Source organism: Hemicordylus capensis, chromosome 4 (assembly GCF_027244095.1).
Source record: "Hemicordylus capensis ecotype Gifberg chromosome 4, rHemCap1.1.pri, whole genome shotgun sequence".
NCBI lineage: Eukaryota > Metazoa > Chordata > Lepidosauria > Squamata > Cordylidae > Hemicordylus > Hemicordylus capensis.
Genome location: NC_069660.1, coordinates 253984542 through 254011861, shown reverse-complemented (window position 1 = coordinate 254011861; position 27320 = coordinate 253984542). Strand labels below are relative to the sequence as shown.

The 27320-nt window shown below is 42.1% G+C and overlaps 1 protein-coding gene and 2 long non-coding RNA genes across 42 annotated transcripts in view; 1 reads left to right on the top strand and 2 right to left on the bottom strand.

Annotated features, from left to right (window-relative positions):
• The first annotated feature begins 8207 nt into the window (after window positions 1-8207).
• LOC128322089 (uncharacterized) lies at window positions 8208-14521 on the top strand. Its single transcript, XR_008305515.1, has 2 exons — window positions 8208-10047; window positions 13366-14521. It is a non-coding gene; the product is annotated as an uncharacterized LOC128322089 (long non-coding RNA).
• On the bottom strand, window positions 11507-14195 carry LOC128322090 (uncharacterized). Its single transcript, XR_008305516.1, has 3 exons — window positions 14097-14195; window positions 13493-13579; window positions 11507-11660 (listed from the first exon to the last, which is right to left on the bottom strand). It is a non-coding gene; the product is annotated as an uncharacterized LOC128322090 (long non-coding RNA).
• A 768-nt stretch (window positions 14522-15289) lies between the features above and the next one.
• DTNA (dystrobrevin alpha) overlaps window positions 15290-27320 on the bottom strand; it is a 323001-nt gene continuing 310970 nt past the window's right edge. For 31 of the 40 annotated variants that reach the window (XM_053243047.1, XM_053243044.1, XM_053243041.1 and 28 more), the window contains one exon: window positions 15290-19223. In XM_053243047.1, coding sequence (XP_053099022.1) covers window positions 19089-19223 — 135 coding nt within the window. In that variant the 3' untranslated portion in view covers window positions 15290-19088. Of the gene's footprint in view, window positions 19224-25045; window positions 25095-27320 lie in introns of all 40 variants that reach the window. The other 9 variants (XM_053243048.1, XM_053243050.1, XM_053243052.1 and 6 more) reach the window with 1 other exon arrangement.

Genomic DNA, 27320 nt, shown 5'->3' with positions numbered 1-27320 from the left:
ATCCTTGGGGTTCATGAAGACACTTTATTTGCTGCCAGAGTTGGGGGGGGGAACCTGAGGAGCAGTAGCAGCAGATAAAGGATGATGCAGGAGCGAAGAGCCGGGCAAGACCCGGACTGGCGAGGGCAGATTAGAGGCAGCGCCGGGGAGGGAGCGGGCTGCTTCCCTGCGTGGTCAGTTTAACAGCCGTTCGGCAACGCGCAGGCGGCGAGAGCCGGAGATGCAGACGCCGCCACCGCCAAGCCTGCCGCCGGTGCAGACGACGGCGCATTAACGGGTGCTAAAAGAGTGCTGCCGCCACTGGTGGCCGGGCCGAGAGGGCCGCCGTCACTGTGGGCGGCCGGGCGAGAGTTCCGCCGCCGTCGCTGTGGGCGGCCGGGCAAGAGTTCCGCCGCCGCCGCAAAGAGTGCTGCCCGCCGACGCCACCTCTGGCCTCCTGGCCGGGCAGAAAGTGCCGCCGCCGCCGCCAAGACTGCCACCTGCCGATGCCGCCTCTGGCCTCCCGGCCGGGCGGAAAATGCCACCACCGCCACCAAGAGTGCCGCCTGCCACCACTGCCTCTGGCCTCCCCGTGGCCGGGCCGGACCCACCGCCACTGCTGCCTCTGCCCTCCCCGCAGCCGCCGCCTCTGGCCTTCCTGCGGCCGGGCCGGCCATCCAGCCAACATGGCCACCTGGTGCCTGTAGCCGTTTCTCCCTCGGACGTTCTGGGCATGCGCTGGAGACACGCATGGGAGTCTGGGAGACTCCCAGAGTCATGGGAGTCTGAGAGATACAGGCGCAGACACCGGAGGACACGGGCACACACCCAGGCACTTTATTACAGAGGATGGTTGTGTGAATAAACCTTAGATACAATTTAACAAAGGCTATACTAACTGCTAGAGATATCATATTTAATATCTTATTATTTACAAACTTATTTTATCTAGTATTATTTATCCATCTTATTTGTGATATTGTTCCCACATTTCTCTTAGCACCTGCCGAAGTTAGCAAGCTTTGATTTAATATTGTTGCCATATTTGTCTGTACTTCACAATCCCTTCATGACTATCCCTCATAACCTGTCATAACTGCAGTCATTTCATTTGTTGTATAACATGCAATTTGGAACTTCTATTGTCTGAACATGCTAAACTTCCAGTGTGCCAGAAAGTTTTTCACACCTGGCTTTCAGTTCACATTTCCTCCAGAATGAAGGTGTGTGTGCACATATTGGCCAAATTTCCCCCAAAGTCCCTGTGAGCTATCAGGGAGCACTTAACACACAATTGTTTTAGAATGTTATCCCTTTGGGAACAGGGAGCCATCTTATTTGTTTGTTATTTCTCTTTGTAAATCACTCTGAGCCATTTTTGGAAGGGCAGTATAGAAATTGAATTAATAACAACAACAACAACAACAACAACAGAATTAATAAGTGAAAGAGCAAAGAAAATTAAAAATTGGACTGCTCCAGGTGACGATGAACTGCATGGCTTTTGGCTTAAACACCTAACAAGCCTTCATAACCAACTATCAAAACAGTTCAATCACATTTTGCAAGGAGGTGATACTGAGCAATGGCTAACAATTGGGAAAACTCATCTCATCATGAAAGACCCAGCAAAAGGTGCAGTTCCAAGTAATTATAGACCGATAACCTGTCTGCCAACCATGTTCAAATTATTAACTGGAATAATAGCAGATGAAGTGATGCAACACTTATTAACTAACGAACAGCTTCCAGTTGAAAAGAAAGGAAATTGTCCGAACACCAGAGGCACAAAAGACCAGCTGCTGATTGACAAAATGATTTTAGAAAATTGCAAGAGAAAAAAAACCAATCTAAGTGTTGCATGGATTGACTACAAGAAAGCCTTCGATTCAGTGCCTCACACATGGATACTAAACTGTTTAGAAACAACTGGTGTCAGCAAAAACATTCAGATATTTATTTAAAAAGCAATGAGCATGTGGAGTACACAGTTAATCAATGGCGAGACACTTGGACAGGTTAGCATTAGAAGAGGCATTTTCCAAGGGGACTCGCTATCCCTTCTGTTGTTTGTAATCACCATGACCCCACTTTCACAAATACTAAACAAAACACGCCTCTGATACCAAACATCTAAAACATCAAGTCAAATCAACCATCTGCTGTACATGGACGATCTGAAGTTGTATGGAAAGTCCCAGTCAGAAATCGAATAACTGCTAAACACTGTCCGTATATTCAGTAGCGATATAGCAGTGGAGTTTGGACTAGACAAGTGTGCTGCATTAATAATGAACAGAGGAAAAATAACAAAAACAGAAGGAATAGAACTGCCCAATGGAAGCAAGATCAAGAACCTGGAAGAGAAAGAACATTACAAATACTTGGGCATTCTCCAGGCTGATAACATCGCACACACGGAAGTTAAAAGAAAAATAGGAAGTGAATACATCAGGAGAGTTAGAAAAATCCTCAAGTCCAAACTCAATGGCGGGAACACCATACAAGCCATAAACACCTGGGCTATACCTGTTATCAGATACACTGCAGGAATAATAGACTGGACCCAGGCAGAGCTAGAGATGCTAGATCGTAAGACCAGGAAAATCATGACCATCAATCATGCTCTGCACCCCCGCAGTGATGTCGATAGGCTATACCTCCCTCGCAGCTCAGGTGGAAGAGGAATGCCGCAAGTCCATCAAACAGTCGAGGAGGAGAAAAGAGGGAAGAATATATCAAGGACAGTGAAGAAGATGCACTTCACATGGTCAATAATGTGAAACTATTCAACACCAATCTAACAAAGCAGACCTACAAGAAAGAACAAGTCAAGAACCAAGCAGAAAAATGGAAAAATAAGCCACTGCATAGTCAATATTTGCACAATATAAGTGGAAAATCAGACATCACCAAGACCTGGCAATGGCTTAAGAATGGCAACTTGAAGAAAGAAACAGAAGGTTTAATACTGGCTGCACAAGAACAGGCACTAAGAATAAATGCAATAAGAGCAAAAGTAGAAAAATCAACCACAAACAGCAAGTGCCGCCTTTGTAAAGAAGCAGATGAAACAGTAGACCACCTAATCAGCTGTTGTAAAAAGATCGCACAGACTGACTACAAACAAAGGCATGATAAAGTAGCAGGGATGATACACTGGAACATCTGCAAAAAATACAAGCTACCTGTAGCCAAACATTGGTGGGACCATCAAATTGAAAAAGTTGAAGAAAATGAAGATGTAAAAATATTATGGGACTTCCGACTACAAACAGACAAACATCTGCCACACAATACACCAGATATAACTGTAGTTGAGAAGAAAGAAAAACAAGTTAAAATAATCGACATAGCAATAGCAGGGGATAGCAGAATAGAAGAAAAAGAAATAGAAAAAAAATCACCAAATACAAAGATCTACAAATTGAAATTGAAAGGCTGTGGCAGAAAAAGACCAAAGTAATCCCAGTGGTAATTGGCGCCCTGGGTGCAGTTCCAAAAGACCTTGAAGAGCACCTCAACACCATTGGGGCCACAGAAATCACCATCAGCCAATTACAAAAAGCAGCTTTACTGGGAACAGCCTATATTCTGTGACGATATCTATAACAACAGCAACAAAATTGACAATAAAATTCTGGCATCCCAGGCCCTTGGGAAGGACTCGATGTCTGGATAAAACAAACCAGTCAATAACACCTGTCTGACTGTGTAAACAAGAAATAATAATAATTATTATTATTCAGGTTTTTCACTGTGCATTATGAGTGTAGTCTGATTGATATCTGGAGTAAAAAAAATCCACTTTTTGCATTGTTTTTTGGGGGGGCAAATTCGAACTCGCAGTAAACCCACAATAAATCCTGATGTCTGGAATAGCTCCAGGGAACAGAGGTATTAAGTTGCCTCTTCTAATGACACTCTGGGGTGTCCTTTACCCAGGTTATACACCACCCAGAGAGCCAGTCACTGCAGGAGAGACAGAGGTGACTTTGGTTAGGCTGCCTGGACAGGTGAGATTAGAGAAATCCTCTCATCCCAGTGAAAGCCAACCTGACTGACATGACTCCACTTGCCTCAAGATCAAGCATACCTGAGCAATAGGCAGGTAGTTAGGAAAGGTCAACATAAGTGGGTCAGGCTGGCCTAGGGAGGTGTTAAATAAAACCACTTGCAGCAAAAGCCAGTTTGACTGAGGAGCAGCTGTTCAAAAGACTGCAGCAGATGAAGATAATTTGGAGTGAAGATATAAGACTGCAAGACAGGAAGCTGAGGCTCCTTTAGTTTGTCTTCTACCATGATTGCTTTTAGAGAAATAATAAAGCAGAACTCAGGGAAATGGGAGTAGTAGACAAGTAGACCAATATGGTGGAGGAAGACAACAAAAGCCAGAAGAAAAGAAGAGGTGTGTGTGTGGGTGCTGGGGATAATAGTTGTTAGCTCTTGGTGGAGAGTGGTTTTATATTTAAATAGGAACTGGGGTGTCATGTCACATAGAAAAACACTTTGGGGCAGCTTATGTGCCGACATATTCCACATTCTTTTTAATGTAAGTTGTGCTTCCAGAGTTCCTTCATCTCCCTGTTGGTGGACTTCCCTGAGGCTTCTGGTTGGTCACTGTAGCATTGAGGGGCCCTAGGGCTCTTATATTCTTATGTGGTGGTTATGAGGCCGGTCTCACTGGTGATATGAACAGGGTGCTGGGAAATGTTACGTCCTGCCAGAAATACGCTCTTTTGGTTTCCTTTCATAATAAATAATATTGAGCATGAAAAAAGAGACTTTAATTGAAATTGGTTTGTATGTATCAATGGGTTTTGTTGCTGTTTAAACATTGTATTATTAATAAACTTAAACAATATGCAGGTATTACCAGCTTATCTATTATCAGTGTGGGGACCACTATATTAATTAATTACTATTTTTTCCTTTCATATAATTTTCATACTGGGTTCACAAAGGAACTTATTTCCTCTAGCAAGAGTATGTTTTGCAGTAAATGTCAAGTATAAGGTGAGCTTTCCAAAACAACAAACAGAAGATGACATGTGCCTGAACAAAGATAAAAACCTTTCAGTCTCATAAGCTGTAGGCTCACATAATAATAAGCGTGAATATTAATATGATCGTAGCAAAATAAGTAACAGTTATAGCATTGTTCATGTTTTCTCATGTATGCAGCATAATTTTTAAGTTGAAAAAAGTAGCTTCTGTGGCTAGAGCTGTTTCCTTGCTAAGTTGGTCAATGCCTTAATTTCCATTATTAATGTTGCTAGCCCAATATTTACAATGGTGAAGACAGAAAGCTGGAAAGCTAGTTGGAAGCAAAGCAATGAAATACATCATTCAGTGGTTTCTGAGCTCCTTTTAGTAGTTGCCTGGAGGATGATGGATTTAATGCTTGTCAATCAAATACACTTACTCCTTGGATCTAGGGTGACAACTGCAAAATTATCTATTACTGATGTTGTGCTATTTGCATATTGCATCAGTGTTGGGAAAGCTAACTAACTGGTTTCATCAAAGATCTGAACATAGTTAACATAAATGGGGCCAGAGCCTGAAAGGGAGACTGTTTTGTATTCTTCTGAACTGAGAACTCCCCTTCAAATAATAGAACTGTTCACACCAAGTGCTTCCTTGCCATTCAACATGTAGCATAGGTTGTCTGGCAATTGTGCTGCTTTCATTTTATATCTGAGGACTCCTTAGATTCTTATGCCTATAGCTGGAGTTCAGAAATCGTTCTAGAGTCTGCCTTCATGGTAATGGAGGTATGCAAATATTGTCTTGGAAACCCTGCATCTGAGATCCTTGCAATTTTACCACATGTAGGGGAATGTTCTCTCTGTGGAGTTTTTCCTTCTTGATTCTGTGCCCTCCAGCTCAAATCCCATCAGACTTGGGATATGATAGTGTTATTCAAAGATGCTCCGGGAGCTAATATAGTGTAGAAAAATGAGCTATGAGCTGCCATCAAGACACGCCTGGGTTGACGCCTGAAACCCTTAGATGTGACAGACCACTGACCTGCAATTTAATATAGAGCTTTCAGGCTTTGGAGTCTGGTGTTCAGGCCAGTTTGGACTGGATATCAATCAGATCCTTCCAGCACAAGAAGGCTACATATATATGCTGTCTGGGTTCAGGCTTTACCTTGGTATCAAGGTTTTCACCACATGCACAGATGCCGGAACCAAGTCTCCGCTGTGTGGGTGGCCTGGTAGAGGATTGCATGTGCCTTAGCTATGGGCTGCGCCAGGGGATCGAGCAGTGCCACGATTAGCAGGCTTGGTAGGTAGGCAGACCCTTTAGGTACCTCTCTCACAGCCACCCCTTAACAGGAGCTGGGGTCCCTCACCCCTTTACTCCTTACTGAATTCCCCTTTACAAATATCAGCCACCAAACCAGTTCTGTCAAGCAGAGTAGACTGGCCAGTTCGACAGAACCAGTTTGGCAGCATGCGGTTTGGCTTGAATTCAAGCCGAACTGCGATTTTTGTTTCATGCACACCCCTAATGAAGAAGCTGTTTTGCAGTTTTTTGTTAATTAATAATGCTTACACATCTAGTCAGACTCTGGTTGGTACAAAGTCGGAGAATGTTATTTGTCAACCACTGCATATTTTTTTGAAGCTTTCCTTTACAAACGTATTAACATCAAAGGCTTCCTAGGAGCTACTTATTCAAAAGAAGCGTATCCTTATGGTGTCCCCCCCTCCCCCGATGCTCTATCAACTACATGTTAATTTAAAATTAAAATGTCTATTCTATTAATGAAAAAGTCACATTATTTCATTGCCATTTTCTTTATAATCTACAAATAGATTAAACAACACCATTCATTTCTATGATGCATTAATTATATACCTGCTTTTAATATATTAATATTAATAGATTAATATTATAATATTAATAATTTAATATTTAATATTGTTCCCATGAACACCATTTTCATCATGTTCATCTCCACAGAATATAAGACTTTTGGTCCTTACATACAGGCCTGATTCCCAAAATAAATCTCAGGCTGTAATCCCCGTGAACACTGTCTTGGAAGTAAGCTTGTTAAACGAAGTGAGTAACATCCTGACTAACAGAGCTCTGGTGCAATGGGAGATGCACTGGTATAGTACCAGTGCTTCTGAAGAGTTCCAGATACTGGTGCTAGTATGTGTGTGTAGTCCAGCAACGTTCCCTGGAAGTTGCCTCTGTCACTTGAAAATATGTCCTTGAGTGCTTCCTGGGGAATGAGAGGTCATCAAAATTTGCCCCACCTGCTGAGTCAGCAGTGGAGCTGAATTTGTTTAACTTTTCAGAAGCACCAGTTCTTCTCTCATTGCATTGGCATGTCATTAGTCAGGATGTCAGCCACTCGGACTTGTTTCTGAATAAACATGCATAGGATTGCACTTGAAGAGGTGGATGCAAAATTTATGGATTTTATGCAACACCACATAGTTCCATAAGCAATCATAAACAGCTAGTGCTATTTGTAAGCAAAAAACTACAACCTACAAGTTTCAATTTGTGTTCTAGAGAAATCCAAAACCTGCACCAGCTGCCACTTAAAACTTAGGTTGTATGAACATCTGTAAAATGAATGTCATTTGCTTTGATACTGACAGCTCTACAGTGGCAGATTCTAGAAATTTGCTTTTTAAAAAGGTTAGAAGCAAACATGTAAATAAGAACCTACAACACTGTGAGAAAAGTCGCTAGGAAAAGAATGATTACATATTTACACAATAGTCCACAAAGCTATGGACTATGTAGTTTGTTTTTGTTGGGGAGTCCCTCCTGCCCTTACTGAGCAGCCACCACTGGCCCATCCCCACATTCCATGGGGAGAGAAGTAAGCTAATTCTAATTCTGTAACTAACTAATAACTAATTCTGAAGCAAAGGCAAGGAGAAGTTGGGCTTGCCTCACCAGAAGAAAAACCCATGGCAACTGCTTTTTTTTAGGTACACTTGCTTTAATAATAAGCAAATATCTATCTGTCTTCTATGTATAATTCTCTAAGGCATACCTGTGGCTAATCCCATGTGTAGCAGATCTTGCAAGCGTTCTCAAGCAGAAGCACTGTGGTGATTGGGCAGTGGGGATTCCATATGCAGATAGGGAGGAGGAGCCTGTGGCACCATGGTGATTGGGCAGTGGGGATTCCATATGCAGATTGGGAGGAGGAACCTGTGATAGTTAAAGTCAGTTGGAATGCAACTGTTACTGGTGTACTTGACTGTAGAGGATAGGAATCTATATGTACAAAAGGATAGTGGGCAGGGGTCTGCGAAGAGAGGGGTTGTGAGGGAGAAAAGAGCCCCTTCAGGAGAAGGAGGCTGCTGTTGTGTGAATTAGATGAGGAAACAAGAACAAGATCTGTTAACTCAGGAAGGGGGGGAGGGGAAGAAAGAGGGGAAGAGAGATTGGAGGAAAGAGAAAGAGAGAAAAAGAAGGGAGGGGAAGAGAAGAAAGGGCAAGGGACGGGCCAGAGCCTGTCAGTGGCCTAAGGGGAACAGGTGGCCATGGCGGCACCTATTGGCAGCAAGGAAGGGCCTAGTCAGCCACTGCTGCTGTTTGGGGCTACCGAGGCCACTGGCGGAGGGAGGCAGGCGGGCAAGGGACGGGCCCAGGCCTGTCAGCGGCCTGAGGGGTACGAGCAGCCATGGCGGTGGCAGCAGCGAGGAAGGGCCTGGTCAACTGCTGCTGCTGCTCCTCCTGTGAGAAGGAGGAGGAGCAGGGCTTGCGTAAGGGTGGGGAGATCTCTTGGGATAGGAGGCTGCAGCCTGGCCAACAGGCGCCAGCAAAGCTGCAGCCACGACCAAGAGGAGTGAGGGGGATGGAAGCAACCAGATGAAGGAGGAGCAGGAGTGCGGTTCAGGTGAGGGTGGAGACATCTCTGAGGTAAGGGGGTCTGTGGCAGGGGGTGAGGCGAACAATCAAGTACTAGCACACAGATGCTCTGTGTGGGTTAAGCTAGTTTGTTTTATTTTATTTAACATATCTTTCTATACCATGCAATACTAATGTCTCTGGGCGGTTCACAATATTCTGAGAGTCCACATTATGTGATGGATCCCCTGCCTGGTGTTCTACTGGCATAGGCCTAGGATTCTCTGATTTGTACAGCCCTTCCACAAGGAGTTCCTATTTTGGGTAGGGCAGATGAAAGTAAAATGAAAGGAATGTGGATGGGGATGCTGCTCACATGCAGAAAGCCTGTGACTAATCATTTCCAAGAGAAAGGAGAAAAGGTCTAATTCAGCTCATGGGTATACAATGGGAAACCTACAAATAATCAAAATTCAGACAGTTGTTTGCAAAGTGCTGTTCCGACATATGTATAATGCATTTCCTGTGAGGTGGGAGACTAAACTGGGTTAAGAGCAAACATCTTTGCTTATATGTTTTGTGGAGCATATTGAAAATCATCTAGGGAAAGCTACAATAATTTAAGAATATAGCCAAGAACTAAAGCTTCTAAGCTAACACTTTAACTTCAGATAAAGCAATTATAAATCCTTCTAAGCAGCAGAACACACAATTCTTTTTCAAATTAGCCCTAAAGTGTTTTAATTCTCAAGTTTTTCTTTGTTTATATTTACAAATTATTGTAGCTTCCCCTGGTGCCTGCTGAACTGCTGATTGAAAATGAAGAGAAACACAGAAGAAATAAAGGAACCCACGTACTAAACCAAACAGGAAAAATATCTATAACAGTGGGCCCTTTGTGGGTGCATCTCATGTAACAAACAGAGCTGTTCAAAGCTCTAGTCTTGTTGCCAAAAAGGAAAAAAAGTGCTTGTCATTTTCTCTTTACTTGCCACTAATGCATGTGTCAGACTTACACGAACAGAAAAGGAAGAGTGTATCTTAAAATGCTGCAAACTGAACATATTTTCTTTCTTATAGTTTTGCCCAATACAAGAAGTATACATTTTCTTGTAACTTTTAGAGGTGTACACCTCTGTATTCTGACCAACTCTGGAATGCTGGGCTTGGGAGGTGACTTCATGCTCATCTCCTTCACAACTAGTGAGCTGAAATTGGGTAACCAATAAGGTATGTTAGCTTAGGTCCCTTTCAACTAAAGTTTGTTGTGACTAATTTCCATTGAAACCAATGGAAAAAGTCTGTTGCAACTAATGTTATCATTTGCTTTCATTTGGATGTGCTTTCATTTGGATGTGCAGTGAAATCCATTGCATGTTTATTCAGAAGTTTCACCATGGCCTGTGGGGCTTATTCCCAAAAAAGTATGCACAGTACCGTACCCATGTCATTTTAGGTGGATTGGGACCTGTGCATACATTATGATTTAAAGGAGCAGACAAATTCACTGACATACTGCATAGCACACTGCCCATTGAAGAGGGACATGCACATGTGGCTTGCAAGCCAGCAGCTGGTGGTAAAGGTGGAAAAGGCTCCACATACACTAAAGACATACCTGTAGGAGGGATGTGCATGGAACTGTCCACGTCGGTTTGATTTGAATCTGAACCAGATTTGAACCGATCTGGCCCAGTACTGGTTTGACTACCGGAGAAGTTTAAACCGTTTCGCAAACCAGTTTTGGGGGTCTACTCGTGAAGGGGAATCTGGTGAGAATCCCCCTTTACAAGTAAAGGGGCAGGGGGGCTTCCTAGACCTAGAGGGTATGGGAGGAGAGTCAGGGCTACTTTAATCAGCAGCAGCATTGGCAGGAGCAGGGGTGGCAGCTCCCCCCCACCTCGTTGGACTCCTCCAGAGTAGCCTGAGCAGGCTGAGGCCCAGTTCAGTCCTTCTCTGGCCTGGTTTGGGCCTCCGTGCATGCACAGAGGTCATTTTAGTGACCTCTGTTAATGTTAGGTCACTAGAACTGGCCCACAGCTGGCCCAGGCTACTCTGGAGGAGGATGGCGAGGGTGGGGTGGGGAATCTGCTGCTGCCAATTAAAATAAGTAGTCCTGACTCCTCACCCACACCCTCTAGCTCTAGGAACTCCCCCTGCCCCTTTACTTATAAAGGGGAATCCTTGCTGGATTCCCCTTTACAAGTAGACCCCCAAACTGGTCAGTTTCAACATGGACTGGCACCCTCTTTTGGGGGGCCAGGCCAGTTTGAACCCAGACCACTCAAACTGCCCCAGTTTGAGTTGGACCAGGGTTCAAACTGGACTGGTTTGCGCACCCCTACATAGCTGTTTAATCAGACTTTTAGTCTGCAGTTTTAAAGTTTTAATCTATATTTTAAATTGGTTTGTTTATTTATTTATTTATTTGTGTTTTAAATTGTAAACTGCCCAGTGATTTTTATATGGGGTAGTATAGAAATGTGCTAAATAAATAAGTGAAATAATCACTGCCGCAGCACTATGGCCATTGGGAGTAAAGGCAGTAGTGGTGCAGGCAGTGATTATGCACAGCTGAGTGTGCATGGACTCCCCTACCTTCGCTGCCAGCGAGGACAGGGCTCTATCATGCACGCATCCCTCTTTGATGGGTGGCACGCTGTAAAATATGTCAGCCAGTGTATGCAGATGATGCAGAAGCGTATTTTATTACTGGACCAGCAAAACGTCTATTGTTATGGCAGATGGGATGGGGAGCTGTCCTGTATTTTCAAGGACTCCTTGGAAAGGTGCCCTGATCTGTGAACAGATATGTATTGTACTGGGCTGTGGAGGATGGTCATCTGCAAGAAAACACAGGAAAACAAAAGTGAATTTAAAAATTTTGTTTATATAGTTGACTCAGCAATAAATGCATGAGATAGACCAAAAAATACCATCCCTTGTTTAACATAACTGGGGAGCATATTTCATTGGCATCTGCATGGATGTGACTGAATAGAATTTGGAATATGAATCTAGCTGAATTAGGCAGGCCCTTTCTTATAAAGGGAATGTTGTGTTCCTGAATTTGAGCATAAATACTTAAATTAGCTTTTCTGACTTGCTAATGTTTACTTAGAAATAAGCCCATGTATTTATTTTATATTCAAAGTGCCTTGCAATATAAAATAGATATAAATAATTGAGTTCAAATGAACTTAATTACAGGTAAGGATGTTTGGGATTTTGCAAACTCCATTTAATTAATGAAATGCTGCAGCTTGTACCATTCAGATTCTACTGTTCCTGGGATTAAAGCTGGAGGGGAAAAAACCTTTAAGACTAAATAGGGTACATAGTTTACAAGCAGATAAGTTAAAGCAAAGGAGTAACACTCAAATTGATAAATATGGTACTAAAAAACCCTTTATTTTGTCAAGGAAATAATCACTTGTGTGGTTTGGATCAGATGGATCTTTCATTCTCAGAAACCAAACTGTCTAAAATGCTCCCTGCCCTTGCTTTTCTGCCTAAGACTCTTTACATGCCACAAATAGCCTTTCCCCCCCAGAAATGCAAAGGGAATTTCTTAGCAGCAGGGGCCCTTGAGTGTTAATTATTCTGTTTGCCAGATCAAGTGTGGGATCCTCTTTCAGCTTGGAGGTTGTCAGGATATTTGATTATTTGTTTGATCTTTGAAAGGAAATTGACACAGAATAAATATAGTCCCTTATACATGGTAAACTTTCAAATTGTAATATATGCATGAGAAAGGCCATTGTGAACATTTAATACTTGCTGCTCTGTACTTAGGGGGGTGGAAAACCACTCATGTTCTGCAGAAATAGACAGGGGAGGGATTTGGAGCTGGTGCCTTGAAAACAGGCTGAATGAGGGTTGTTTTGGAGCTTGGACTTGTACTGGTTCTGCCTTGCTAGCTCCTCCTTTCTTTCAAAAGTCTAGGCACATCTGATGCCATGGCCTTTCTTTTCTTAAACTCCACATACCATGTGGCTTTCAGCCAAAATTTTTTTAATGTGTTCTGTAGCTTGGTTGAGCAATTCACTAGAATTGCTTCCAATCTGCAAATGCCTCCCTGAACTGCTTGCAACTATAAAAGAGAACCTGCTGTTTTCAAACTCTTCATGGCAAACCTAGTGTAACCATAGAATATTTAACTTATTTTGCTCCTGCCTCTTTAGTTCATAAAAAGGGCTAAATTCTAGCCAGAGCTCACTTGTGCTTTGCTTGGACCTTTTTGGGGGTTCGGGGGGAATACTATGTATTGATCCATATTTGGAACTGATAAATTCACACAACAGCAGAAGGCCACTGAGCATGTGTAGAATGCTTACAATTGGCAAGGTGTCTATTTATCCTCAGTACTTAGTTAGGAGACTAGACTGATCTCTTTAAAAAGCAAACAAAACAGCTGTGGAGAGAAAACAGTGGGACTTTTTAACATTTTGAGAAGCCAGAAAAAGGAATGTGAGATTGTCAAGACATTACTAAGGTGAGCCATGGAACTAGTGGCTGAATTAGATGCATGTTGTCATTTATTTGCAGAAATAAGGTTAGCTGCTTTGAGCTTGAGAAGAATCCGACACCTTCATTATCTCATAATACACAGCAGTGTTACACACACTTGCAAACACACACAAAAGAGCCCCATGAACTTTAATGGGCTAGATACCTCCATCAGATGCATGAAACATCACCCTCAGTCTCTCTCCATGATCACAAAGGACATGTTGCTGTTGACAACTCTGCATGATGTTAACTACAAACAAAATGAAGCAAAAACACTATAAAGCTGCACTCTTTGGATTGTGACATAAAGGATTGTGATTATAAGGGGCACTCTTTTACTGTAAACCTCTTCCCCCCCGTTTGTACCCCACATTTTGACCTACTGGGCCCCTAAATGGCTAAGAATATGCCAATCAGTAAAACTCAGTGGATGACATCTAGACTAAAGCAGTGGCAGTATGCCTGGAAGATGTGCCTGTATTACAGAAGGCGTCCAGCATAGACCATGCAGGGTGTGTGGATGATTTTGCCCCTGCTGTGGGACATATTTTTGGAGGGCTCTGGGCATTTCTAGGGGAAACACAGATTGGTGAAAATCAGCTCCCACCCTGTGCACTCCATGTGGCCGGCAGAGCTAAGGAAGGTCTCCACAGTACAAGCACATCTTCCTGGTGCACTACTGCTGCCTCAGTCCGAATACTAACCAATGTAAATCAAAACAATAATTAAAACCAGAAGTGATGGTAGAAATCCAAGTGAGTGCTTACCACTCCAGTCTGGCTTCTGTCAGGCTCAAATGTATGAATGTTTGCTTTTACATTTGCCTTATGTATTCATTCTCTACAAAGATGGCAGGTGTTGGAATTGTCAGGATGTATTGACTGTGAGGTGTTGTGTGTACAGCTTTAAATGCAAAGTGCAAGTCACTGTGTTACAGCAGGGGGGTAACTGGCAACATGTGAAGCCTGTTAACAAGTAAGAGGCCCTGAGTGATGGCCTGTGGTGATTGGTCACTACTAGTATAAGAGTAAAACTCAAACCAGAGCAACTTGTCCACAGTGGTAAATGCTGCACCACTGTGGTCTACCCGGCTGCTGTAGTATATGTGCCTTATGTTGTGTAGCTGGACTTACTGAGACAATACATCATGTAAGTGTCCTCAACTTCAATATATTCTTTTGTTGAACTTTTACCTGTGTGTGGAGTGTTCTTACTCAACCAAGTGGGACACAGGTGATTTACTCTGCAATAGGGCGCAGCACCCAACAGGAATGCATGCAGAATGCAACTGGAATGGAGAGAAAACAAGTTGTTACTAATACACAGGGGCTGCTCTGGTCACTGACCACATCCACCTCAGTCTGTGCATGGGAGTTCGTGCCACTGGCTGTTCCTCGCCCATCACCAGTCCTCTTAGGGTGAGAGCTGCTCTGGTGGGAGGGCTGTACACAGCTAACAGCATGCATAAGGGGGCAATGGGGGCCAATCTTTTAGCACTTATATGCTAAATATATGCTATATATTTACACTTATTGTATTACAAACACAAGACACGTTGAATGTCAGTTTGTAAGAAGGAAATGGCCGAATGGCATGACCAAGCTATATAGAAGAAAGGAGTGTGCTCAAATAGAGTAACTGGTTATCAGAGTCAGTCAAGTAGTGGCTGATAATTTTGCTAATAAAAAGTTGCCACTTTCCCCCAGGCAGGACACCTATGGGGAATGCTTCATCCTGTGGATCCTTCAGTCTTAAAGAGCCCTGACTGGGGGTGAGGGGCAATTATAAGCTAATAGGTGGAATTATAACTCTGCTTTTGAAAGTGAACTCATGATCAGTTAAAAATAAAAGCATTTGCTTCTTTAGTCATGTGCATGAGCCTAAGAAAAACTTCTTCATAAAATGGAGAAAAATGAAGTCCTTCAGTCAGTGTAAACAATAAAAACTGAGCCTTGGTGAATTACTTTTAAAAATCTTTTTTTTTTTAATGAAGAAATAATTCCATTCCAAAATATAGACACACAATTAAATAGTTTAATCACTTCAAAATATAACATGTCCCCAGTAAGTCTGAACACACACACACAACAATACTTAACAGCAATACAAAAAACCTTATACAACAATAGTTCTGTTTACAATACCAATGAATACTGTGAAATTTTTTAGTGTGTGTCTGTCTGGACTGGTGTGAAATAACAGTAGTTAAAAACATCAGACAGTTAGTAGCCTCAAGATGTAACTCTTCATACATTTTTGGTTCACAAGGAGAAATGCCCTCTCTTCTCAGGACACAACGAAATGCTCGTCGTTCAAGGCTGCTTGCACTGAATTGAACCAACATAACCATAGCAACTTGAAGTTGCAGTATTTACAAGATATATCTACAGCAATTCCAAGAAACTAATAAGTATGGGAGAAGATGATTAAAGTAAAGGCAGACATCTGTGCTAAATAATGATGCAACATTTTGTCTCATGCATATAAGAAAATACATATTATCACAACAAAGGCCACACACCTTTTAATGCAGTTTTTAAGTTAACATTACTACTTAGAGAATCTATTCTCCATCTTTTCTTTCAACATTCAAGAATCCTATTCTTCACATTCTGATTCCTGCATCTTTACTACCTTCCCATTGACAATCTACAAGGAGTTTTTGGCTGCAGTTGCTGGCCATAAAGAATTATAAAGGCCAGTTCAACACTTTCTATGACTTCACAATCCACAATCCAAACCAAGTTTAGCAAACAGACAAGGACTGAGCGGACTAACCCATAGGTCCAGTTGGGACAAAACTCTCTCCCAATCATTCTTGTACATGGATGCGTGTGTGGGCAAGATTGCACCTTCTCACTCTGCCCACCAGGCACCCACAAGTGTGCATGACATTGAACAGGGCCTCATACACATATAAAATATAGCACATGTAGGCCTCCACAGTGCAACTGATATCCCAGCTAAAATCTGGGAATTGACCATGCAGTCCGGGCCTAGATCCCTGGGATTTTATGTGTGCACACCTTACTCACATGTTGCGCCCAAACATTGATGTCTGGTGGTCTCAGAAGTGGGATGTCTGCATGTGGTAAGTGGCAAGAGAAGGAGCCCTCCTGCTCCCCTACCATGTGTAGGAGAAACTGGGGGAACGTATCACCTTTTTGTGGGGCCACAGCCAGCTTAAAAGCTGGGTACAGTGGTAAAACTGAGTTTTGGTTTTGAAGAGGCAAATTAAAAAGTGCTTCAACTGGGGGTTCAAGAGTACAAGAGGCCACCTAGAGCTCTGCTTCAGGATTCTGTGCTGAAATTGGACTGAGGGAATGGAACTTGGCTCACAATGACAGTTAACTGTGACACAATCCTTGCAACGGCTAGACTTATGCATGGGTCTTAGCAATGCTGGTGTGTAAATAAAGGTTGGTGTTAAAGCAACACGGTTATTATCCCTGTGAGAGTCATGTGGATGGATTGGAATCATTCAGACATAGTTGATTCTAGTCCTGAGCGGTCAGCAAGGTTTGCCAATATATTGTAATGGTTTTATCTGCTGAGTGCTAGGCACTAGTGGGGGTAACTAGTTCCTGAGAGAAGGATGTAGGAGAGGTAAGTGGTCACGGATTATGTATAGTGCCCACCTTGTTTGGTTGACCGTTATTACAGGAGTAAAGATTAATTATTGCAAAGGTGAGTTGGAGGTGTCTCTGTGGAAACTGATTTTATTTTCTGCAGATATCTGAACTGTGTGATTTGACTGCCTGGAGATATTGCTAAAACACAAGGAAGAAGATGACCAGTGGTAGTAGCAATGATTTTGTGTATATGTGAAAAATAGCAGTAACCATTTAATCCAAATAAACCATAGGCCCATTCACACATTATGTTCAACACTTCTACAATGAGTATACAGTGTACACAGGTACAGATAATCTGTACACAGATGCAGTCATTCACATGTTACGTTAAATGCAGTGACAAGTACACTTTCTGTCTGTACCATGTATTTGAAGGGCCTGTGTCCAGGTTCACTTTTAAAATGAACACAGATACAGTCATTCACACAAACACATGTATGAGTTTCCAGACATCTATACACTCGTACAGCATAATGTCTGAATCAAGCTCATGTCTAAAGCTTATTCCTAGTAGAATCAGCAGGATTAAACTTCTTATTTGGACAAACCTTATGCAAACTGAGTGATGTTTGCTTGCAGTCAAATTTATTTACTAATATAACAGGACAACTTTCTACAATGCATCTATGACCTTGTGGATTTATAGACTTGAGCCTCTTCTAAGTTCATGCTTAATATTAGCATCCTTGCACCATGTATGAAAGACCTGAATGGAACCCTAGCAATTCCTAGATTCCTTTCTGTTTTCTTCTCAGATCAAAGGTCCTTGTGCTTGGTGAGATGTTACTAGCCAAGCAACTGCATATAGCAATGGCCGAGAAGTTTCATGACATATTTTCCTTCTTTTTATATTAATTAATCCTGTTGGATTCAAAAGCCCACAATTTCTCTTATCTCTGTCATAGTAAAAGTAGGATGTTTAAGAATTATTCAAAGAGAAACCTTTATAATTCCAACTCTCTCTTTTTAAGGACACATTTTCTCCTGGTGCTTTTCATAGATCGCTAATTCCCCATTCAGCCCTGAAAGAAAGTCTCACTACACGTTTCCAAGAATGCATGCAGAACATCTGGTGGCTTGCTAAGGCAATGCACATTCAGAAATAAAAGAAAAACAGTTGCAAGCGCACTTTTAAAGCCTGTACATTTAAAGCTGGAGACCTCAACAAACAGGATATGAGGGATGGTTGAAATGTGAAAGAACACATGCTTACTAAAGCTCTAAAACAGCAATAAAACAATACCATGAAAGATTATACATAACGTGAATCAGTTTAGGGGTTTTATGGCACCTGTGGTTTATAAACAGCATTAGCAACGAGTATTTCAAAACATAGTTCACAGTTTTAAGAAGATCTGTGCTGATTTTAAAAACTAGATTCTATATCATTTGAATGTTGCCTTTTGTATATGATATTTATTTGGAAAGAAAATATTTACACTAACTTCTATGGCTGATTTGTTAGATTACTTTGAAAGAAAACATTCCTAAGTTATGTAGTAGCCCTAAATCATAGAGATACTTTTTAGTGCATTTTGTACAAGTCTTGTTTGTTTGCAGAAAGACTCTGAAACAAATTGCAATATAAGGCTGCAACGCTGCATCTGGTTTTGTGTATTGAAGCCTCAGCCAAATCAGTGGGACTTGAGTACATGGAACTGGGTGCAGGATTGCAGCTGTAGTCTAGTACTTACTTTTGGGGCTATAAATATGTACACACAGGAATATATTTGTTTAGTGTTACATGAATCATTGTAGCTTTTAAAATTCTCTCTGTGGAAAAAACAATGTACACTGTGTAGGAAAGTGTTCTAAAATCTCAAACTATTCAGAAATCAAACTTCTAATATAAACAGTATTAATATTGTCATTGTAAACTGAATAGGTTCAACATTATGTGCAAAGGACTTAAGTGTTTTGTTGTACTGCTGTTAATTGTAACAGCAGCTTCTTTTCAGCCTGTGTTCTTCACCAGTAATGAGCCATGTTACATAAGATGTAGCTGATATAAATTAGCTTTAAATAAAAGTCTTATTTTTGCTTCAAAAACAAACACCTATAAACTACAACTTGTAGAACAAAAGCACTGTGCTACAGTCTTCAGATCTAGTTGGTTCGCTTATGTCAGAGCTGCTGAGCTGGTGTTTTTACTTCTTCTGTGAAGCTGGCAACCAGGCTCGCTCTCTCATCAGTCTGAGTGGAGCTCTCCTCCTCACTGGTTCTTATGGAGCTTTCGTTGTTTATTTGACTGCAGCTTTCCTGTCAAAAATATTTAAGAGAATGATGATGGTAGCCACCGTCATAGCATACAGGGACACATGGTAAAGCTTGTATATTGCATGGATGCGAAACAGTGGGGTGGGAAAAAATCCACAAGCAAAAATTCTTGTGAATTTTTCACAAGGAAAAATTCACAAGCAAAATCTACATCACTTTCCTTACCCAGAGCCCGGCATCTCTACCATAGCATACAAGGAGCTCCTGTACATACTGGCTTACCTGTTTAGAGGGAGCTCTGAAAATGTTTCCCTTTACATGAATTGACTTATTCCCTTCATTGAAACTAATGTGGACACTTTGTGAGCACATCAGAGCTCCCATGAATATACAGAGATGCTGGATTAGAGTGCATGCCAGGGCTGCACAACTTTGTCCCTCCTGCAGATGTTGGACTAAAACTCCCCAAACCTCTGACTATTGGCTATTGCAGCCAGGAATGATGGGAGTTGTAGTCCAGAACAGCTGGAGGGCTGAGGTTTTGCAGCCCTGATGTATCCGAAGACACACAATTAAAATTCTGCAGAGGGTAGACTATCTCAGTGTGGAACCATCCTGCTGAGATCCACACCATGTTGAAAGCAGTGGATTCAGTGGCAGACCGCTTGGTGTTAATGCACCATTGAGTTTTTCACAAGACTGAAAGTGATACCCCAACCATTTCTAGGTTGGAAAGACCAGTAATATCCTCTGGTTGTCCTGAACTTGCAAGGAGGAGATTCTGTATCACCCTTTGCAGATTTAGGCCAGCTTAGAACTATCCACTCTTCTTCACTCTGAGCTTTCTAGTGCTTCAGCACTTGTCTAGGCTTAGTTGTGGTCGGATAATTAGTTGTTTGTAATAGCTAGTTGCCCCAAATGGGAATGTACATCCCCATAAACAGCAGGAGATGCATCCAGCCAGTCCAGCTGAACCCAGATGAGTGTTGTGATGCAGAAGGGGATGAACGTTAAGATGTGCATTTGCATCAGTTTCAAACCCAGAAAACTACTTCTGCATGTGAGTTGTTGCCATTTGTCTTTATTTGGTGTTAACTACAAACATTTAACATATACATGAAACCACTGGGAGAGACCATCAGGCGGTTTGGTGCTGGATGTTATCAATATCCTGATGACACCCAGATTTACTTCTCCATGTTGACCTCATCAGGAAATGGCTTATCTTTCCAAAATGCCTGCTTGGAGGCAGTAATGGGCTGAATGAGGATAACAAACTGAGGTTGAATCCAAAGAAGATGGAAGTACTACTGACTGTAGTGGGGTTGGGACCCAAGAGATAGTTTAGATCTGCCTGTTCTGGATGGGATTACACTCCCCCTGAAAGATTAGGTATGTAGCTTGGGAGTGTTCCTGGACCCAAAGCTCTCCCTGGTTTCTCAGGTTGAGGTGGTGGCCAGGAGTGCTTTTTATCAGCTTTGGCTGATATGTCAGCTATGTCCATTTCTAGAGATGAATGACCTTAAAACAGTGGTACATATTGATTGATTGATTGAATTTATATACCACCTAACATAAAAATCTCTAGGCAGTGTAATAGTTACATATGCTGATAACCTCCAGGCTTGACTACTGTAATGTGTTCTATGTGGGGCTGCCTTTGTACATAGTCTGGAAACTACAATTGGTACAGAATGTGGCAGCCAGATTGGTCTCTGGGATAACATGAAGGGACCATATAACACCAGTTTTGAAAGAACTACACTGGTTGCCGATATGTTTCCAGGTGAAATACAAGGTCCTGGTTATTACCTATAAAGCCCATAATGGCTTGAGTCCAGGCTATTTAAGAGAGCGCCTCCTTGGTCATGAACCCTCCTGCCTTGTACAAACTTCTGGAGAGGTCCAGTTATGGTTGCCACCAGCTCGTCTGGTGCCAACTCAGGACTAGGCTTTCTCTGTGGCTGCCCTGGGGCTTTGGAATGTGCTCCCTGCTGAAATAAGAGCATCTCCTTCTCTGTTTTCAGGAAGACACTCAAGACTTTCCTGTTATTGCAAGCTTTTAATTCAAATTTTAATAATTTTTAATAATTTGTTTTATATTGTGTTTTAACCTGTAATGTTTAATATTAAAATTTAATATTAAAATTTGTACACCGCCTAGAGATTTATATATCAGGTGGTATAGAAATATGATAAATAAATACATAAAACATTTTAATTCTACAGTACAATAATCATTTCCTTAATTTTGTAAAGAACTGAAATAAATTGGACCAAATTGTGTCAATTTCTTTATTAAATGGTGAAAAACCATGCATTAATATAAATAGGAAATCCTCGAAAGGTTTGTTTTGTGTATTGATGTATTGTGATGTTTAACCAATGTAGGCCAGGAAGCCTTTCAGAAGCAGTGTGCCAAGTCTTCAGGGGTGGCCCAAGGAGGGGTGCTGCTCAAAAGCAAAGCTTTAATTTCAGTGGCTTACACAGCACATAGAGGACAGAGGATGCGAACAGACCCAACCTGCACTGCTGCAAGAATGTATAAAACAGACCTCCACTGCTGTGTCGAGGGGTCTGTTCTGCTCCTACAAACTCCTGTGCAATGGCAGGCTGTGCAAATGCCCCCATTATTCCCGATGAAGTATCTGCACAGCCAGTGATTGTGCAGGAGTTCACAGGAACGGAAGAGACCCTCTACATAGCAGTGTGGGTCTGTTCTATACATCCTCACATCAGTGCAGGTGGGGTCTGTTCCCACCCTTTGTTTTCTGTGTGGCATGTAAGCCACTGAAATTAATGTGAATTAAATGTGCTGACTTTCTCTGGACTGGGCTATTCAACGAAATCTGGGTCACAGAAAACTAATGTAAACTTTTAGAAACTGAAACATTGATACTTCTTTTCCACATTATAAACCACAATGTGAGATGTAAGAAAGCATATCCTGGCATCAAAGGATATGCTGGTGACATTTTTGTTTACTGTAAGTTCAGAATAATGGTATTCAGTCTTAAATGCAAGAGGTATCTTCTCTAATACAGAACTAAGTATGTGTATACAAAATGGGGAGTTATTTTTAGAACAAGATTTGCCACCTGCATCTCTGTGCCAGCTCATTTCTTAAGCAACACTTCATGGCTTTCAGCACTTGAGTTGCTTAAAACAAAACAGACATTAAAAAAGAATCTGGCTGTGCAGAAATCTTGTAATGCTACTGACAAAATATTGTTTTCAAATGTGTAGCAAACTGGCATATAATTCATGATAACACCTTTAAACAAATCAAACCAGGGGCCAGCTAGATTGAATCCAAACTGCAAGTTTCTAATCTAAAATGAGTTGAACCTAAATAAAAGCAATAGTTTTGGCTAGGGTTTGGTATCTTTCCTATTGATTAAGTGCCATCAAGTCGGTGTCGACTTTTAGCGACCACATAGATAGAGTCTCTCCAGGATGATCTGCCTTTAACTTGGCCTTTGAGGTCTCTCAGTGGTGCATTCACTGCTTTCATAATTGAGTCTATCCACCTTGCTGCTGGTCGTCGTCTTCTTCTCTTTCCTTCAACTTTTCCCAGCATTATGGACTTATCAAGGGAGCTGGGTTTTCGCATAATGTTTCCTAAGTATGGTAGTTTGACTTATTTATTTATATTTATATTATTTATTTATATTAGACTTATTTAATGCAAGTATCAAATAAACAGTAAGCATATACTAGTATCCTATGGGTACAGTTTTATTTGGGCAGGACCATAAAGACAAACCACTTCTTCCAGATTGTTAGCAGAGAATCTAATCTAGCTTCTTCACTGCTGCTCAACAGATTCTGAGCAATTACAACAGTACAGCAATAGAAGACCAAAAGAGCTGGTCTTGTGGCAGCAAGCATGGATTGTCTCCTTTGCTAAGCAGGGTATGCCCTGGTTTGCATTTGAATGGGAGACTACATGTGAGCACTGTAAGATATTTCCTTAAGTGGTTGGGCAGCTCTTGGAAGAGCACCTGCATGCTTGCATGCAGAAGATTCCAAGTTCCCTCCCTGGCATCTCCAAGATAGTTCTGAGAGAGTCCTACCTGTAACCTTGGAGAAGCCACTGCCAGTCTGTGAAGACAATACTGAGCTAGATGGACCAATGGTCTGATTTGGTATATGGCAGCTTCCTATGTTCCTAGAATTACAATATATAAGTGGAGCAAAAACATGATGGCGCACAAAGACATCTTGAACTGCACAGCTCTTTGGTGATATGGGAAGGTAGATAGTGCTTATATAATGTATGTAGTATATGCACAAATACCACAAAGGGTTATAAGGTCAGCACTCAGGAGCACCATCATCTTTGCTACTCACTCCTAGTGGACAATCCCTGCAAGTACAGCCGAATGAACTGAAAGTTCATTGTAAAAATGGGTGAAAAATATTTCCTAGGTTTGTCAAAATGAAGAGCTATTCACACAGTGAGCCTCTTCTCATGAGCAGTGAAAAGGGCTGCAGAGCAGGCTGCAGGGATAGCTGGTTAGACATACCTTCCGCGCAGACAAGCAGCTTTTCCTTCTTGGGTGGGCGGATTGCCTGCCCAGACGAGCACCAGCTCCTGCCAGTAGCTCCGAGAGTCAGGGTGCCGGGATGCGCCGCCCTGCATTGCCCTGCTCCCCGGAGCTCCACTAATGCGCCATGTGAGTGCACTGGGATTCTTCCCCCCCCCCGAGTCTGGCAGCCACAGTTGCAAGCAGCAGTGGGTGACACAAGGTTGGAAAAATGGGGTTAGGCGAGCGCTTGCTCCACAAGCGGGTTTGCCGCCATTCTGCCACAGGGATTGGATGTGATCCCGATGGTTCACACGTGCGTGCAAAATCGGGCTGGGCTCCCTTAGTCTGGTTTTGCACACCCGTGTGAATAGCCTCATTATGTTGTATGTGTGTACAGGTGTCTGTACACATGTACATATCTTTGCATGACTGACTGTGCCTGCATTCATTTTAAAGACATAAGATGCAGAGTGTATATACTGCTGTACATGAGTTGAACGTAATAGGTAGCTGGAAAGGGATAATGGCCAGCTTCACGAGCAATGCATGGATACGCAGTATTGAAGATTGGTGAAATTGCTGTTTGCAGTCTATCAATTTACTTGCATTCAACAAACAAGAAGTTATACATGCTTTAAAATATGATGAACACAGAAATGAGAAAGAAATGTAACAACAGAGATTACAAAATGCTACTCTTGTGAAAATGGGGGTGGGGGTGATTGCCTGACTTGATTAGTTAATGTATATAGCAACTCATGTAATTTTATAAAGTATTTCAGTGACAAGGTAACAGAATTTAGCTCAAATCATTCTGTTGGACTAGATGTCAGCAATGGGCAGTGTTCATATTCAATGTGGCCTTTGAATATTCCCCAACTCACAACCACTGGTCTCTTTGCCTTCCCTCTGTATTTTCTGAAATATCTCAGATGAGGGAGGAACAGACACATGTGCCTGGGTGTTGTGGGCTTGCTTTGGAAAAGCTGAAATACATGAACAAGAGCAGGAACCTCCTCTCATCCAGGCCTCTGTATGCTTTCCCACTTGCTTACTTCAGCAAAAAAGCAAGAGGACAGACAGATCAACTGAAAAGTGCCAGCAATAGTGATGTCCAGATTAGCCAATTTTGCTGCTCATAGTCTGTAATAATAAAAACGGATTGATTGATTGGCCGGGTACTTTATGGCTTGGGTTTGGTCACCCCCCACCCCAATTTCACACACACACACACACACACACACACACACACACACACACACACACACACACTGAGAGGCCTGCTGCTAAAACTAGGTGTTGACCAGAGTCCTAGACCAACATAATACTTACTTGAGAGGAGAGTGATACAAGGATAGTGTACTTATCCTTGCAAGCTGACCTGTGAATAAAAAAAAGGAGAAAGTGGAAACAAAGCATGTGAGCAGCCAAACCAGTGTCGCATTCTGGAGTCAGCAGTGCATAAGAGAGGTGAGAGAGTGTGGGCATGCAGTAATCATACACAAGAAAAAAAGTGGATTGCATGCAAGAAGAAGCGGTGAGAAGGCTGATGCTGCTAATAGGTGTGGGAGAGTATACATTAGATTTGTTCTTCTGAATTCAAATGATATTTGCTAGAAGCTCTAGAGCAAGTGGGAAAGGAAGATTATTTTGTAATTCTTGCTCACGGATTGTACTCTGTAGTATAAGATAAATTTATTTGACAGGTAAGTTTTAAGTTATAGGTAGTCAAATATTAATTTACAGCATATTTTGAGATACATATTCTGGAAGAAAATTATCAGTGCGACATGACAGCATCTTCTTAGCCATAAGAAATCTACTCTGAGGAATAGAAGATGACATACCGCACAAGTTACATTCGCGCTGCAACAAAAGGTTTGTGCTGTTGTGAAAGAGTTCTCTTGCGCAATCACAAAAATGGTGCAGAGTTGTGCGACAGTATGGCCATTACATTGAGTGATCCAGATTAATAGTATGCTATGTTGAGTGCTTCAGTTTAGTAGTAGTAGTTCTGTATGGCATTACCTTCTCAATTTTTCTCTGTTACTGAGGGCCATGTAGCCAAATACTGTGAATCTTTATTTGGAAATCGAACCGCTTGCCGGCGCCTTAGGTTAACTTTGTTAGGAGGAGGGGTGGATCCCTTGAGGCTTGACAGATCAGGGATGCTGCTTAACTCCTACCTCTCTGCAGGCAGCATCCTTTTTGTATGGCTGTACAGCATCAGAGGGGTGGTGTTTGATATTGGAGACTTGACCTTAGGCTGGTGAAGAAGGGCGCCTCCGCTTTAGAGCAGTGGAGCCGCCTGGAGCCAAGGTGCTATTGCCACAGTCATTTAGGCGATGGCAGCCCCTGCTGGGGCCTGCCTGCTCGGGACCGCACTGTAGGGGGAGGAGGGCCAATCCCAGCTGATATGCCTTGTAGGCACGATACAATTAAGCCTCAATAAAAGTGGCCAGTTCCACCATAGTAATGTCTCCACGTCTCCTTAGGTCCGGGCGCAATAGGTCCCATTTAGGTTAGTGGTCAGGGACATGTTTCTACAGAGTGCTTCTGGAATGTGGGGGAAGCTCCAAAAGTATTTTCATGCTTGTGTAAGAGTGCCTGCACTTTAGAAGTGTAGACTTATGCCAGGGCTAGTGCTGCGTGCATGCGGATGTTGGGAACACACACACTAGTCAGGATGTCAGCCAGTGTGGTTGTGCAATGGGTTAAGTGAGGTCATCATGGCATTTGTGCCACTACCACATGTTGGCTGGTATCTCCCAAGCATGGTTAATGTAGGTCTGTGTTGTCAGGAGTGATGCTGTGATTAGTGGGTGATGTTGCTAGGGTCTTTATGGGAGTCATTGCTTTTTTAAAAAATGGTTGCTATTGTGCTTTTGATGCTGCTAGATTACAGAATCTGAGCTAGCTTCGGTGTAGTGGTATAAGCTTTGGTATAGTGATAGCCATCTTAGCTGGATCATGGGATTGGCTTGTTATACACATTTCAGGGGCTGTGTGCATCTCTAGAGGGAAGAAGTTCCATAACCTAAGTGGGATGGAGCTGTAGCTTAGTGGCAGAGCACTGTCTGCATGCAGAAGGACCCAGGTATATGTTTCACACATAATCATTTGATCCAGTTACTCAAAAGATGATTACTCACATTTTATCTGATTACTCAAAAGTTGACAAAAAGTTGGGTATGTATGAAGCTACTCCACTGAAAAGCATTGATATGTATATATTAAAAAGTTGGTTCTGACTAAGTCCCATTGAAATTAATGTGACTTGATTCCTCATGTCTAATATGTCTCATTGATTTCAATAGTGCTTAGTCCTGAACTTCCTTTAAATACACTACTGTGTTTAAACTAACATTGAAAATATGAAAGTTCCGCTATTGGAGATTAAATCTAAGCTCATTCACACATGAAAAATAAGCACTTTACTCTTAACATCAGTAAATGACAAATATGCATGCATGAACCAAACCGCATTCATATTGTGATTCAGTAGAAATAGCTGATAAAGCTATTTGGAGAATTTTACTCGCATTTTTTATGCCTCAACTAGCGGCTAAAATCAGTCTCACTTTGTTCAGTACACATTTCTGGATTC